Source organism: Symphalangus syndactylus, chromosome 19 (assembly GCF_028878055.3).
Source record: "Symphalangus syndactylus isolate Jambi chromosome 19, NHGRI_mSymSyn1-v2.1_pri, whole genome shotgun sequence".
NCBI classification, from domain to species: Eukaryota; Metazoa; Chordata; class Mammalia; order Primates; family Hylobatidae; genus Symphalangus; species Symphalangus syndactylus.
Genome location: NC_072434.2, coordinates 86,047,257 through 86,062,212, shown reverse-complemented (window position 1 = coordinate 86,062,212; position 14,956 = coordinate 86,047,257). Strand labels below are relative to the sequence as shown.

At 38.3% G+C, this 14,956-nt stretch overlaps 2 protein-coding genes across 9 annotated transcripts in view; one reads left to right on the top strand and one right to left on the bottom strand.

Moving 5' to 3' along the window:
* LOC129458870 (uncharacterized) overlaps nt 1-9,813 on the top strand; it is a 184,557-nt gene extending 174,744 nt beyond the window's left edge. The window contains exon 6 of the mRNA XM_063613566.1: nt 9,616-9,813. Within this exon, the coding sequence (XP_063469636.1) occupies nt 9,616-9,683 (68 nt within the window). The 3' untranslated portion in view covers nt 9,684-9,813. The remainder of the gene's footprint in view (nt 1-9,615) is intronic.
* The window catches only part of WDR64 (WD repeat domain 64), a 160,717-nt gene that overhangs the window by 125,831 nt on the left and 19,930 nt on the right, over nt 1-14,956 (bottom strand). For all 8 annotated transcript variants that reach the window (XR_008649761.1, XM_063613472.1, XM_055235196.2 and 5 more), the window contains 4 exons: nt 12,792-12,895; nt 8,892-8,921; nt 6,969-7,079; nt 2,900-3,114 (listed from right to left, as the gene is read on the bottom strand). Coding sequence is in view for 7 of the 8 variants with exons in the window: in XM_063613472.1 (XP_063469542.1) it covers nt 2,900-3,114; nt 6,969-7,079; nt 8,892-8,921; nt 12,792-12,895 (460 nt within the window). In the remaining variant the exon portion in view is untranslated. The remainder of the gene's footprint in view (nt 1-2,899; nt 3,115-6,968; nt 7,080-8,891; nt 8,922-12,791; nt 12,896-14,956) is intronic.

Sequence of the window (14,956 nt, the reverse complement as noted above, 5' to 3'; positions counted from 1 at the left end):
ATTCTTGTCTTCATGGTGTTATATTTACCAATATTTAATGGCTTGTCTCCTCATTCACATCTGTTGAACACTTACTGCATCCCAGGTACTAAGGACACAAGGATGATTAAGGTAAAAATTCTTGTCACCAAATTGTTTAAATTCTAGTTGAGGAATAGAAATGTTTACAGCTCAAGGCATGAAAGTTCTACAACATGACATTAAATAGAGTGGAGAGGGAGCTTTCTATTCTCATGCCAGATGTGTTTGAACTCTGGATGCTGGCTACTTCTTTCTTTAATTTGTATAATGGTTTGCATATCAGTGTTTACTACCCCCATATCCACCCATTCAACAAGAATGAATTCTATGGATGTCAGCTGCAGGAAAACTTGTATGATAGCTCCAGAATTTAATTATCTCTTTGGCCTTAATACTTTTCATTCTGGTGAGGTTTGAAGATCTCTTCGTGTAAGAAAATGCCGCAACACTCAGCCTATATATACACCGCAGTCTTGAATGATTTAAATCATCTGCATCATTAAATCATCTACATGAGTATAATAACCACAAGAACCAACGTGAATTAGCATTCGTTTAACCGTACCCAGATTCCTTAACTTCCTCAGATTTCTAAATCTCATTTTTCACATATCTATCTAATGAAAACAGGGACTGAAAAACAAGCCATGGAATTTTCTGACAGGTGGCACACATATTAATAAAAAGCAGATTCATGTCTCAGCATCTATTCTAGGAGCCCAGCATAACTAGAATGAAATGCTTAATAGTATAGAGAGCAGCACATCACAGACTGGGGAAGTCCTCCATCAGGTCTAATTCTTTGTTGGGACTAAGTAATACTGCTTATATGTGAAGGATGGAAAATGGAGCCAGTTAATTTTATTGTATCATTCTTAGGGTTCCAGCAATGGGACTAGTCTTAATTCCATATAGTATCAGTTGTAATGAGCTTTTAATTGCATATTCTAACTCTGGGATAAAGTATTTGTTACATAATAACGAAGTATAATCCATTTTTTAATGTCTTTAACTATAAGGAAAAAATGTTCATTGTACAAAATTTAGAAAGCAAATAAAATTTTAAAAATCACCTCTTTGAAGTCCTATAGAAATCATTTATTAAAGTTTTGGATACTTATACTAAATATTTTTCTAAGTAGAAATACACATACATATATATTTATAAGACTGGATTCATATATACATAAAAAATTGATTAAATTAAAATTTTTTTATCCCCCAAATTCATGTTGAAAGATAAATAATTTTTACTTGACATTATGTCATAAACACTTTTCATGCTATTAAATATTTTTCAAAACAATTAAATGGGTGCATGACATATGGTTATACTGTGATTTACTGAACATCCTTGAAATCTGAAGTATTTTAGGTGTCAGACAAAAATGTATTTTATATATAAATATATTATATATCATTTATGTTTATATTATATATTATATGTCTGTATTATTTATGTAAATGATTAATATCTAAATTAATCATTCCCCTTTTGTTGGACACTAGATAATTTGCCATCAGAAATAATGCTGTGGGCCGGGCGCAGTGGCTCAAGCCTGTAATCCCAGCACTTTAGGAGGCCAAGGCAGGCGGATCACGAAGTCAGGAGTTTGAGACCAGCCTGACCAACATGGTGAAACCCCGTTGCTACTAAAAATACAAAAATTAGCCTGGCGTGGTGGCACGTGCCTGTAATCTCAGCTACTCAGGAGACTGAGGCAGGAGAATCGCTTGAACCCGGGAGGCGGAGGTTGCAGTGAGCCGAGACTGCACCACCGCACTCCATCCTGGGCGACAGAGTGAGACTCCATCAAAAAAGGAAAGAAAGGCAAGGCAAGGCGAAGCTGTGATAACCATACTTATATTTTTGAAGATAGGGATACCAAGTCCCAATGTATTAATGGTTATGAAGGCACTTGATGCAGCTTCCGAAATTCTTTCCAGAAAGGTGGATCCAACTCATACTTTTGCCACCACCTAATGTGAGAATGCCCAGCTCACAGCGTCTTCCCCATTTTTAATCATTTCTGATTTTATAAGTGAAAAATTGTATCTGATTTTAACTTGTACTTCTTTGATAAATAAGGAAGACCATTTAATATAAAGTGTAGGTTTTTCGGCTAATAAAAGTAATACATACCTTTCTCAAAAACTTTAAAGACATTGCAACTATAAGGAAGACAATAATTATCAGTAGGGGATAATTATTGTTAACATTTTTTTCTGATGATCACTTTGAAATGTTTATTGACCATTTATACTGTGTGCACATGTTTGTGAACTACATGTTCATGACCTTTGCTCATTTTTCTCTTGGAGGATTATATCTTTTAATTGAACTCTAAGGCCTATTAAAAATATCAACCCATTATCTGTCATATTTGTCATAAATATTTATTCCAGTTTGCTTTTAAAATACTATCTTTTGATGTCCAGAGGTTTTATTTTGTATATAGTCAAATCTGTCAAACTTTTTTTTAAATTCTATATCCATTGCTTTTATATTTAGAATTTTTCCTATATTCAAGTGCTAGTAACTAGTCACATGTATCTTTTATAGTTTTTTTCACGATTTAATTTTTTCATTTAACTTTTCAATCTACTCAAGTACCTATAAGTTTTAGTTGTCAGTAGCACTTAAATTAGGAGCTATTACACTGACAGTTTCTTGAGGCCAGAAGCATTTCACTCTGTGTGTGTGTGTGTGTGTGTATACATGAACAATGACTATAATTAATTGTTTATATAACTTTAATTTTGTCTTAATTTCTTATTTTCTATAATTTAAATCTCATTTTTCACTTTTTACCATAAAGCTTACTTGCAAAAGACTATGATTATTAAAAGAATTAAATTAACCATATGATACTCTTACCTTTTAAAGTTCTTTGAGTCTAAGACCTGATTTTGTAATTTTCTTTTGAATTTTGCCTGCTTTATTCCAAAGTCATCACTGTTGACTGTGAATCTGTTCACAAAACCCCCATCATCCCCCAAGAGGATGTCATCTCGGCAGAGATGGTCAGACAAAGGCACCACACACACACACAGGAGGCAGTGATCCATTGGCTTTATGACAAAATAATTTTCCTAGAAACAGAAAAATGACTTTAATGAATTGCTACTTTGCTCTATTCAATAAATATTTCTCCTATTATTTGACAAAAATTTCACTTTCCGATGTTTCTTATTGTAGATACACCTGTCATATAAAACAATTTGAGAAAAAAAAGTTAACCAAATAAAAGTTATAGAACACTCGCTGTGAGCCCAACATTGTTATTTTGGGTGTTTTGTGGAGAAAGGAGTAGAGTGCCTACCCCTGGGTCAATAAGTAATGAGATTTTTCTGATGCGTGACTGTAAATGGCCCTTTTTTTGGATTTGTAAGAAAATATTAAAGTAAGCATTACAAGGTTCAGGTGTTGCCAGACTATTGACATAAAACTGGGTGGCAAACAGGAAAATCAAATATCAAAGTCCCAAGGAGTCACTAGAAGAAAAATTATCCTACCATCCAAGTTTATTCAGAAATATTTAGCATTTGTCAAGCTTATTTTGTACTACTGAATGGGGCCACTAAGTTATACAGCTATTGCTCTTCCAGGATTCAGTCTCTATAAATTTGTTCAGTCAACAAACATTTATCTATATATTTCCTTCTGTGCGCCAAGAACTATTGCAGCACGACTGTGCAATGATGAACAAGACAGTTTCTGACTTTGTAGAGCTACCATTCTGGTAGAAGTGCATTTAAGGAAATAAATTATAGTGCTCTGATACATAGTGACTGAAAAGGCCACATCAGGTCCCATGGCCAGAGAAAGTGACATTTGATCTGGGACCTGAATTGATAGAGAGGAAGATTAAGAGAAGGTTGAGAGGAAGGAGTCTAGCAGGAGAGTGAAATCATTCTTCACTGAACTAGAAAAAAAAATCCTAAAATTCATATGGAGCCAAAAAAGAGCCTGCATAGCCAAAGCAAGACTAAGCAAAAAGAACAAATCTGGAGGCATCACACTATCTGATTTCAAACTATACCATAAGGTCATAGTCATCAAAATAGCATGGTACTGGTATAAAAATAGGCACATAGATCAATGGAACAGAATAGAGAACCCAGAAATAAACCCAAATACTTACAGCCAACTTATCTTCAACAAAGCAAACAAAAACATTAAGTGGGAAGAGGACACTCTATTCAACAAATGGTGCTGGGATAATTGGCAAGACACATGTAGGAGAATGAAACTGGATCCTCATCCCTCACCTTATACAAAAATCAACTCAAGATGGATCAAGGACTTAGATCTAAGACCTGAAACTATAAAAATTCTAGAAGATAACATTGGAAAAACCTTTCTAGATATTGGCTTGGGGAAGGATTTCATGACCAAGAATCCAAGAGCAGATGCAATAAAAAGATGAATAGCTGGGACTTAATTAAACTAAAGAGCTTTTGCACAGCAAAAAGAAGCCAGCAGAGTAAACAGACAACCCACAGAGTGGGAGAAAATCTTCACAATCTATACATCTGACAAAGGACTAATATCCAGAATCTACAAGGAGCTCAAACAAATTAGCAAGAAAAAAAAATCTCATCAAAAAGTGGGCTAAGGACCTGAATAGACAGTTCTCAAAAGAAGATATACAAATGGCCAACAAAAATATGGAAAAAAATGCTCAGCGTCATTAATGATCAGGAAAATGCAAATCAAAACCACAATATGATACCATCTTACTCCTGAAAGAATGGCCATAATCAAAAACTCAAAAAATAATAGATGTTGGTGTGGATGCAGTGAAAAGGGAACACTTCTACACTGCTGGTGGGAATGTAAACTAGCACAACCACTGTGGAAAACAGTGTGGAGATTCCTTAAAGGACTAACAGTAGAACTACCACTTGATCCAGCAATCCCACTACTGGATATCTACCCAGAGGAAAAGAAGTCCTTATATGTAAAAGCTACTTGCTCACTCATGTTTATAGCAGCACAATTCACAATTGCAAAAATGTGAAACCAACCCAAATGCCCATCAATCAACGAGTGGATAAAGAAACTGTGGTATATATATACAATGGAATACTACTTAGCCATAAAAAGGGATGAATTAATGGCATTCACAGCAACCTGGATGGGATTGGAGACTATTATTGTAAGTGAAGTAACTCAGGATTGGAAAACCAAACATCGTATATTCTCACTCATAAGAGAGAGCTAAGCTTTGAGGATGCAAAGGCATAAAAATGACACAATGGACTTTGGGTAAGGGATAAAAGACTACAAATTGGGTTCAGTGTATACTGCTCGGGAGATGGGTGCACCAAAATCTCACAAATCACCACTAAAGAGCTTACTCATGTAATAAAACACCACCTGTTCCCCCCAAACCTATGGAAATAAAAAAATTTAAACAATTTTTAAAGAGAGAGAGAGAGAGAGGAAGCTGTGGAGCCTTGTCCTGGCCGAGACAGGAGGGGAGGGGGTGTCAAATGCAAGGATATTTTGCCTTCAGAGAGAGGACAAAAGTAAGATGTGGTTTCCCATTAAATCTGTAGGTGAAAGCACTGGAATTTGAAAGAGGACAAGTCTGATAGTAGACTCAGTTTTTGCAGGAAAATAGAGTGCAGGTCCATCTACTAGATGGAGAAGCCTGAGAAGAATACTGAAATTGTGGATGACTTACAAGAAATGGTCCAGTGAGTTGGTTAGGGCCAGAAAGAGATTGATGGAAGCCACTGAGAGCCCAGCCGAGTCTGCAAACCCCAAGTTCGTAATTGTGCCAAATAGCACTGGTTTTTTTCAGCAGTGCTTAGCCACTGTGAAGGAGCAGAGAAGGGCTAGGGCATCTCTCCAGGTTGAAGGACAAAGATTGAAGAGAATGAAGGGTGAAGCTGACAAGCTCAGATGATATCCCCGGAGGGTGTAGGCAAGAAGGGAAGAAGAGAAGAGTTGAGGGGGAGTGAAGACTGGAACATGATGTTTTCAAGGAACTAAAGGCTTCTATTGGATTGAGAAGCAAGAGTGAAAACAGAACAGTGTTAGGAGAAGAGGTTATGATCAAAGTTCAGGATCTTGGAGTTTAGGGATTTGGAAATTAATAAAACCTGGTCTATAACATAGCACATAATAAAGTACGTTGACCAACAAGCTTCTGTCTTTAAAATTATTCTAGCATCACTAGTTGGTTACAACATTATAAACAAATAGCAGAAGGTTAGTTTTTTTTACCAAGGCTAGGAACAAGCAAAGCATGAAGGAAGGTTAATTTATTTCTTAATCCTCCATGTCCTTCGAAGTCAGTCTGCTTCCTGAAGACATTTTTAAGTAACCTCGGTGCTCAGTGATCTCACCCTCCCTAAGTCCCCATTGCACAGTATAATTTGCTGTATCATCATATTATATATTATGTTTATTCATGAGGAACTTCAAGACTGAGTTTTGTTTGAGTGCAGAGAACATAATCCTTACTTCTAAGTGTCTGCAAATGCTCAATAAATACTATAGATTAGTTAAGTGGTAACATCTCAGCCACTGAAGGGCTGCCTCGTTAGATGTTTTTGCCAGACTTAGACATTTGATTTTAGTAATTTTCTTACCTAATGAAGCTGGACTTGGGAGAAAAGATTTGAACTTGATCACATGAGTATACCCAAAGAAAGATAATACTTGGATTCAGAGAAGGGCATAAAAGAAGAAAGGAATTACCCCCTCCCTCAAAAACAACCCAACCCCCACTGAACTAAATATACACTAAATGAAAAGAATAGTCCCTTTTAATTAGAGAGTATACATTCTGAACTTGATCTAAGAGATTACTTACTGAAATCCTCTCATTTTATAGATAAACTGTTGTTCAGTAGAGAAAGTGGATTGCTCATATCGTACCACTACTGAAAAGACAATCTCATTTCTTTGAGTATTTCTCTTGGCACAATACCTGGCTGCTCCCTTGAGCTTTATAATCCCAGACAATAATGGTCCTTTCGGTTGTGGCTACGATTCGTTTTAGCTGCAAGAGGTAATCACACCCTGTAATCCAGGAGGTGTCCTGATAGAAAAGCAGAGAATTGGGGGATATAATGCATTTCCTTCTATGACCTGGTGATGGTCACCAAAGAGCAGGTTAGTCACACTAAAATCCCCATTTTGCTGCCTTATTACGAGAAGCCTTGCAGTACATCCTGTCTGAGTGTCTTGGATACAGGCTCCCATCTTTTCCCCTTTCACTCTTACCCTGAGTTTCTCAGTACTGTCAGCTGGAGAATGATTCAGTTAGTGATAGGATTGCTCCCTGGAGCACACAGCAGTTGGTGGAGCATCTTTGTTCACTATTCACTGCTGTGAGACTGCTTCTTCACATGGGCAGTAGGAGACTAGATTTAGGGAACTGATTAAGTGAGCTCTCAGCCCTGTCCCCATGCTAGAAAACAAAGACCTTAGTAATTACCTGGTCCATGATAAGTGGAGACCAAGGAGAATTTCTTGTGTCCTACCTAAAGACACCAAGCTGGCATGGCTAGGATCTGTAATATCAACAACACACTTCTGAACAGAAACATAAGCTTCCATTTATGAGTGCTACATGTATTTCAGGCATGGCCTCCAACTGTCTGTAAAACCTGTTAGAAATTCCAGCGTTGGCTTTCTTTTTTTTTTTTTTTTCAGTTTAAGAAATGGAGGTTCACTATGCAGCCATAAAAAATGATGGGTTCATGTCCTTTATAGGAACATGGATGAAACTGGAAACCATCATTCTCAGCAAACTATCGCAAGGACAAAAAACCAAACACCGCATGTTCTCACTCGTAGGTGGGAATTGAACAATGAGAACACATGGACACAGGAAGGGGAACATCACACACCAGGGACTGTTGTGGGGTGGGGGGAGGAGGGAGGTATATATAGGAGATATACCTAATGCTAAATGACGAGTTAATGGGTGCAGCACACCAACATGGCACATGTATACATATGTAACAAACCTGCACGTTGTGCACATGTACACTAAAACTTCAAGTATAATAATAATAAAAGAAAAAAAAAAGGAAAACACATTTTAAAAGTCACACACAGCCAGGCGCGGTGGCTCATGCCTGTAATCCCAGCACTTTGGGCGGCCGAGGCAGGTGGATCACGAGGTCAGGAGATTGAGACCATCCTGGCTGACGCGGTGAAACCCCGTCTTTACTGAAAAAAAAAAAAAAAAAAAGAAAAGAAAAAAAAAGAAATGGAGGTTCAGAAGTTTACAGAGAATCCAGACTCCTTTGCCAGGCAGCATGGCTCCCTCCTTTGTAGTTCAGGGTATTCAGTGCATGCAAGCAATGAAAAAGTCCAGCATTCTCCCAGCTCTCATAAATCCATAATGAGATTCTGCAAGCAAGTCACTGTAGCTTTACAACATCTGCTGCAATTACTATTCCGATTAATGATGTGGATTAAATAAATCACAAAATTATACTCAAACTTTTAATGTTATTTTCAACTTTAAAATAAAAATATTTTCTAATTATTTCCATGGGCTACCTCCTTGTTCTTAAAACTTGGGTTGTGTCCATTCTTTACATTCTCCAATAGCAGATGCTCAGAAAAACTCAGAACCTTTTAAATTGAAGCTTCCAAGGAGTAACCAGTTTCCAAGCAATTCTCTGCAGTCAGTTTAACTCCAGAAAGCAAGACCTGGGTCCTCTTTGCTGTTGCTCAAGGCTTAATTTTGATCCTAGTCGGTAAACATAAATTTATAATATATGAAACATACACCCAGAGCCTATTCAGTACTTCATTGAGATTTTAATTAATTGTGAAGGAACCATCATCATAGCCCTAACTTTGACTTAATTAGGAATTTTTAAAGTGTACTTACTGTAACATTGGTGCTGGTCTGAACTCTCATCTACGAACAAAGGAAGAGAATAGTGAAACCTAGTTGGCACTACCATTAAAGATGAGAATGCTGACTCTAAAACGACACAGTATCTTCTTGGTTTAATCTCAGTTGTCATTCTACCTTCCGTAAGTCTCCTCCCTGTTTCTCCTTCTGAAACGTCTAGCTCTGCGGAATAATGCACACTGTTTGCTGTGAGCAAGGCTTATACCTCTGTGGCTCATTGTTAAACCTGGTGACTGTGCTGTTAAGAGTCTTACACTTCACTAATCATTTTCTTCCTTCTTTATGCAAACTACATCACATTTTTTTTAATTGTTTGGAGCAACATTTGATGCCAAAAAAATAGGAATGCAAAATAATCTAACAGCAATGGCAAGAGTAGTTACATGAATGCTAAATTGATCAATATTTAATAGAGTGATGGAGAAAAACTACCATTGTTTCATTTAAAGTTGTCTCTCCAAGTTGAGACTTAAAAGAACATTTTACCCAGTGGGCCTCCTCTTTTATTCAGTAAGCACCTATTGAGTGAATATCATGCACTGGGTACTATACCAGTTAAGAACCACAGATTTATCCCATGCAGAGAGCTAGTGTATATATGAGCAGCCTTTCATACTCTTGTGGCATGGAAATTGCTCCCAAGATGAAGGCAAGTAGTTGAAGTATTTCAATGACCTTGTTTCTTTTACATGCTCAGGTGGCCTTGAGAAGTATCTAGGAAACAGCGGCCCAGAAGAAACGGATTATGTGAAACAGAGAAGGTAGATCAGAGAGATCACTAAAGCTGTTAGTCATGGCTACCCACAGACTGTCTTTCATCTGAAGAGTTCAAAAAGGCTTTTCTAACCCGGGACTGACTTCTAGATGGAAAAAATACATCGCTGTGAGAAAACCGGTGAGTAGCAGAATCGAACACCTGTGGTTTCTGCTTCTCTTTCTCTATATATATCTTTAGTGGAAGTCACCTGTTTAAAGTCCTCTCAGCTTCTTTAAAAGTTTCATAATCCTTATAGATATATTTTGAATTTTTAATTTCTTACTTTGGTAAGATACTAAAAATTTACTTTTATTAACAACACTTAATGTTTATATCACCAAGAAAATCCTGAACTATATTTATTGTACTTCAGATAGAGCCTAAATTATGAATTAATCCGAGATATTTTGAGTTGTTAATAGCTACCTTTTAATAAATTACTCCTGTGACCTACACTTCCAGCTTAACTTTTTTCACATGATGTGTCATATTTATAAGGCTTGCAACAATCAAAACAATATTTATTCCTGCTGTATCAAATCTTAAAATAATTAATTTGGGGCTAGGCGTGGCTCACTCCCGTGATCCCAGCAATTTGGGAGGCCGTGAGGTGGGAGGATGGCTTGAGACCACGAGTTCAAGACTAGCCTGGACAACACAGCGACACCCTGTTTCTACAAAAAAACAAGAACAAAACAAAACCATTAATTTTTTAGCCATTTTTTTCTCCAGTTACATTATCTTTTTTTTTTTTTTTTGAGACAGAGTCTCGCTGTCGCCCAGGCCGGAGTGCAATGGTGCCATCTTGGCTCACTGCAGGCTCCGCCCCGCGGGGTTCACGCCATTCTCCTGCCTCAGCCTCCCGAGTAGCTGGGACTACAGGCGCCCGCCATCTCGCCCGGCTAATTTTTTGTATTTTTAGTAGAGACGGGGTTTCACTGTGTTAGCCAGGATGGTCTCGATCTCCTGACCTCGCGATCCGCCTGCCTCGGCCTCCCAAAGTGCTGGGATTACAGGCAGTTACATTATCTTATAAAAAACATATGTGTTTGCACGTTTGTGAGTATACATGTGCCCATCTGTAAGCTTTTGTGTGTATGTGCATGTTTGTGAAGCATCTCTGGAAATGTGATAATGCCACCTGACTTATTTCGCATCATTCTGAATATCTTAGTATGCACACAATTATTTTCCTTCTCCTATTATTTTTTAGATACCATCTTAGTTCTGTTTTTGAGGTAATAAAGGTAACAACAGAGAAGGGAAATAATGCACCAAGAGGAAAAGATCGAGAAGGTTTTAATATTTAAATGAGGCAAATTCATTTTTGTTTTCACATTATTTGTTTATTATAGCAATTGCCCACATTTACTGAGGAACTCTAATGATGCTAAGCCCTTCATGAGTATTAACTCACTTAACAGCAAGAAAGAAGGTCTATGATTCGGGAGGAGGAACCAGGGCATGCAGATATTAAATAACACGCACGGCTGTAAGTGTTAGTGTGAGGCTGGAGCCCAGACTCCACGCCCACACTCTGCATCCCTCACTGCACCACCTCCAGGGCCCACACAGCCCCTCCTCTGACAGAATCTGGCTGTCTGTGACTTCAACTTCTGAAAGATTCCCTGAGCTGGAGATTACTGAAGAACTGAAAATTATGATAAAATTTTAATCACATAATGATTATTTCAAAGGTATTTTACTTGCATAAAGGTTGTTTCTAGTTGGAAATGAACTAATCATTAGGATTTTTAAAATAATTAACACCAAAGATTCATCTTTTATTTTCATAGCAAAATATTATGTAGGGTATATTGTAACATATTCCATTAAAGTGAAAATCCAAAACTTACAACTTTAGAAAGGACATTGATAATAGCAAAGCCTTACATTCATGTAGGAATTTATTGTTCATAAAGTGTTTCTACACTCATTCTCTCATTTGACCCTCACTACAATCCTTTGAGGGAGGACAGGTTTTATTGTCCTCATTCTACAGATGTAAAAAAAGAGATGTGAAAAATATAAGTGGCTCACTAAGCTCCCTACTTAATGACATAATTAGTAAAACAGTAGGGCTAGAATTTGAGCAATTAATTTTTATTTCAAGTCCAAAGTTCCTGATGGGACCTTTTATTAATCACTTGGCTTGTCAGTGTTTCTGATTTTAACTGAGATATTATCCAGGATCATCTTTTAATTGTGTTGATGCCACATGGTTCCATATGACACCCTGAGGAACAATGCCAAATGCAGTCACCGGTTTCAAAGAATTGCCACAGGGCAGAGCAATCTCCTCATTACTAAATATTTGGGCTTATTTTTTGGAATAACTCTAAAATATAATGTATGGTTTCCACCGTACCTGATACATATGCATAATGCAGAGACAAACCAAAAGAGAGAAAAGGAAGGGAGGAGGGAGGAGGGAAGAAGAGAGGAGGGGAGGAGGAGAGAGAGGAAGGGAGGAAGGAAGGAAGAAAGGAAGGAAGGAAGGAAGGAGGAAGGGAGGGAGGGGGGAAGAAGGAAAGAAGAAGGGAGGGGGAAGAAGGAAGGAAGAAGGGAGGGAAGGAGGGAGGAAGGGAGGGAGGAACGGAGGGAGGGAGGAATGAAGAAGGGAGGGAGGGAGGAAGGAAGGGAGGGAGGAAGAAAGGGAGGGAGGAAGGAAGGGAGGGAGGGAGGAAGGATGAAGGGAGAAAGGAAGGAAGACAGGAAGGAAGGGAGGAAAGGAAGAAGGGAGGGAGGGAGGGAGGAAAGGAAGAAGGGAGGGAGGAAGGAAGGAGGAAGGGAGAAAAAGGAAGGAAAGAGGAAGGAAGGAGGGAGGGAGGGAAGAAGAAAGGAAGTAAGAGAGGGAGGGAGAAAGGGAAGAAGGAAGGAAGGAAAGAAGGGAGGAGAGAGGAAGGAAGGAGGGAGGGAGGAAGGAAGGAAAGAAGGAAGGAAGGAATAAAAGAAGGAAAGAAAGAAGGGAGGAAGGAGGGAGGAAGGAAGGAAGGAAGGAAGGGAAGAAAGAAGGGAGGAAGGGAGGGAGGGAAGGAGAAATCCAAGCTTTTAAATTACCTGGTTATTGTAAAATGAGTCATTCAGTTAACAAAAGAAAAAGAAAAAGAAATTACCTGGTTATTAAAAACTGTTATTAATCCTTTCTGAGTAGCTGTTATTAGTAAATCCAGGTGAGGTATCTTGACAATGCTCTTAATCACATCTCGTCTTCTACTACCTGTCAACAGCATAATATTCATTTCAACTTTCAGCAGTAAAGGTGCTGAAACTCATTTGTTAGATTTGTTTTTTAAAAAAAGGTATGGCCAGGCACAAGTGGCTCACTCCTGTAATCCCAGAATTTTGAAAGGCTGAGGAAGGTGGATTGCTCAAGTCCAGGAGTTCAAGACCAGCCTGGGCAGCATGACAAAATCCATCTCTACCAAAAATACAAAATTAGCTGAGTGTGATGGGTCATGCCTATAGTCCCAGTTCCTCGGGAGGCTGAGGTGGGAGGATCTCTGGAGCCCAGGAGGTTGAGGTGCAGTGAGTTGTGATTGCACCACTGCACTCCAGCCTGGGTGACAGAGCGAGACCCTGTCTCAAAAAAAAAAAAAAAAAAAAAAAAGATAAACAGCCAGCTTTTTTGCTAGAAAGCCCCAAGTTACTTAAAAATTAAAGTAGAATAAAACCTAAAACCCAGCAACCATTGTGTTTTAATGATCCTCAGAGATACTAATTTGCATATATAGAGCTTTCTAACTAAATGTGGTAAATTAATTCCCAGAGAAAAGGCAAGACACACACCCACCCACCCCCTACACATACACGTGCATGTGCATATTTCACAGAGAACACGTTTTCTAAACATCGTTTGGAATCATTTCTTTTTTGAGATATTTCACATCTTTTAGGACTCCTTTCTTTGAATTCTCACCATTGTGGTTTACGCATGATAAAAACTTAATACCATCTTAGGCTTTTCAATATAAAAGAATGAAACTAGGGCTGTCATTAAGACATAAAAAAAAACATGCATTTTGAAAAAAAAAGACTAGCTAGACACTTTTATGTTTCTATGGCCATGTACTGAATGATAAAGCCATATATATAGAATTTCTTCCAGGGCACTTAATTTTTATAATTGCAAACTCTTAGGAAAGAAAGGCAAATGAACAGGTGTCATACCCTAGTATTACCACCCTCATCCGTGTATCTCAACAGAGAAGATATTGCCCCCAAAGGGGTACAAATTAGTTCTTGGAGGGAACATGAATCCATTTTACTCTTTTTGTGCAGAAAACACAGATATGCATGTAGTATATAATTGGATACACTTAATAATTCATACCTGAGGCATTAAAATGGCATGGAGCGGGATAAGGCAGAGGGGAAGGCAATTAGGAACAAAAAATCTAAAAAAGCTCCTTAGGGGTTAGTAATTTTAAAAAAAAGACGGATAAACACTGCCCTATTGCAAGCCGCCATCATTCTCTCTGCTTCCACCCCTTCCACACTACAGACTATTTTAAATGCAGAAGCTGGAACAGAATATAAAGGATAACTCAGGTTACTCCTCTCCTCTATCCACAGCCCCCTTGTAGCTTTCTGCCTCATTCAGAAGTCTTCAGCATGTCATACAAGTCCCAACACATCTGTCCCCACTCCCACTGTTGCCTCTCCAACCTTAGCTTCCACCACTCCCCCCACTACCTGAAATGCATGCTTTGTTCTCTCTTTCTACATATCTTTTTCACCTTCTCAGTGGGGACTTCCCTGACCACCCTATCGAACACCATGCTCCCATCCTCAAACCACCTTCTCCTTCCCACATTCCTGCTTTATTTTCCCCACAACCTGCTTACTTTTTGTCCTATAGTATGTATTAGCATCTGACATACTGTATATTTTACTTGTTTAATTTTTGCTATTGTCTGCCTCTCCCTATTGTAATGTAAACTCCATGAGGTCAGGGATTTGTGTCTGTTTGTTCACTGCTCTGTCTCTAGCATTTAGAAAGGTACTGGCCTACATAGTAGACTTTAACAAATATTTGTTGAATGATGAATTATAGAATGCAACTGCTATCTAGAAAAATACTTGCAAAGCTCTAACATAGACTGCCAGCAACACTTCTCCCCTGCTCTGGGGCCCCTCCTTAGCTCAGTGTGGTGGCAGCAGGGACAGCCCTTTTGTGTCTCTGTGTGTGTGTTTTTGTTTTTTTTGTTTTGTTTTGTTTTTGTTTTTGTTTTTATAGTTCCCGTGGCCAGAGGCCAGGCTCTGTTGAGGTCAGTGGTTG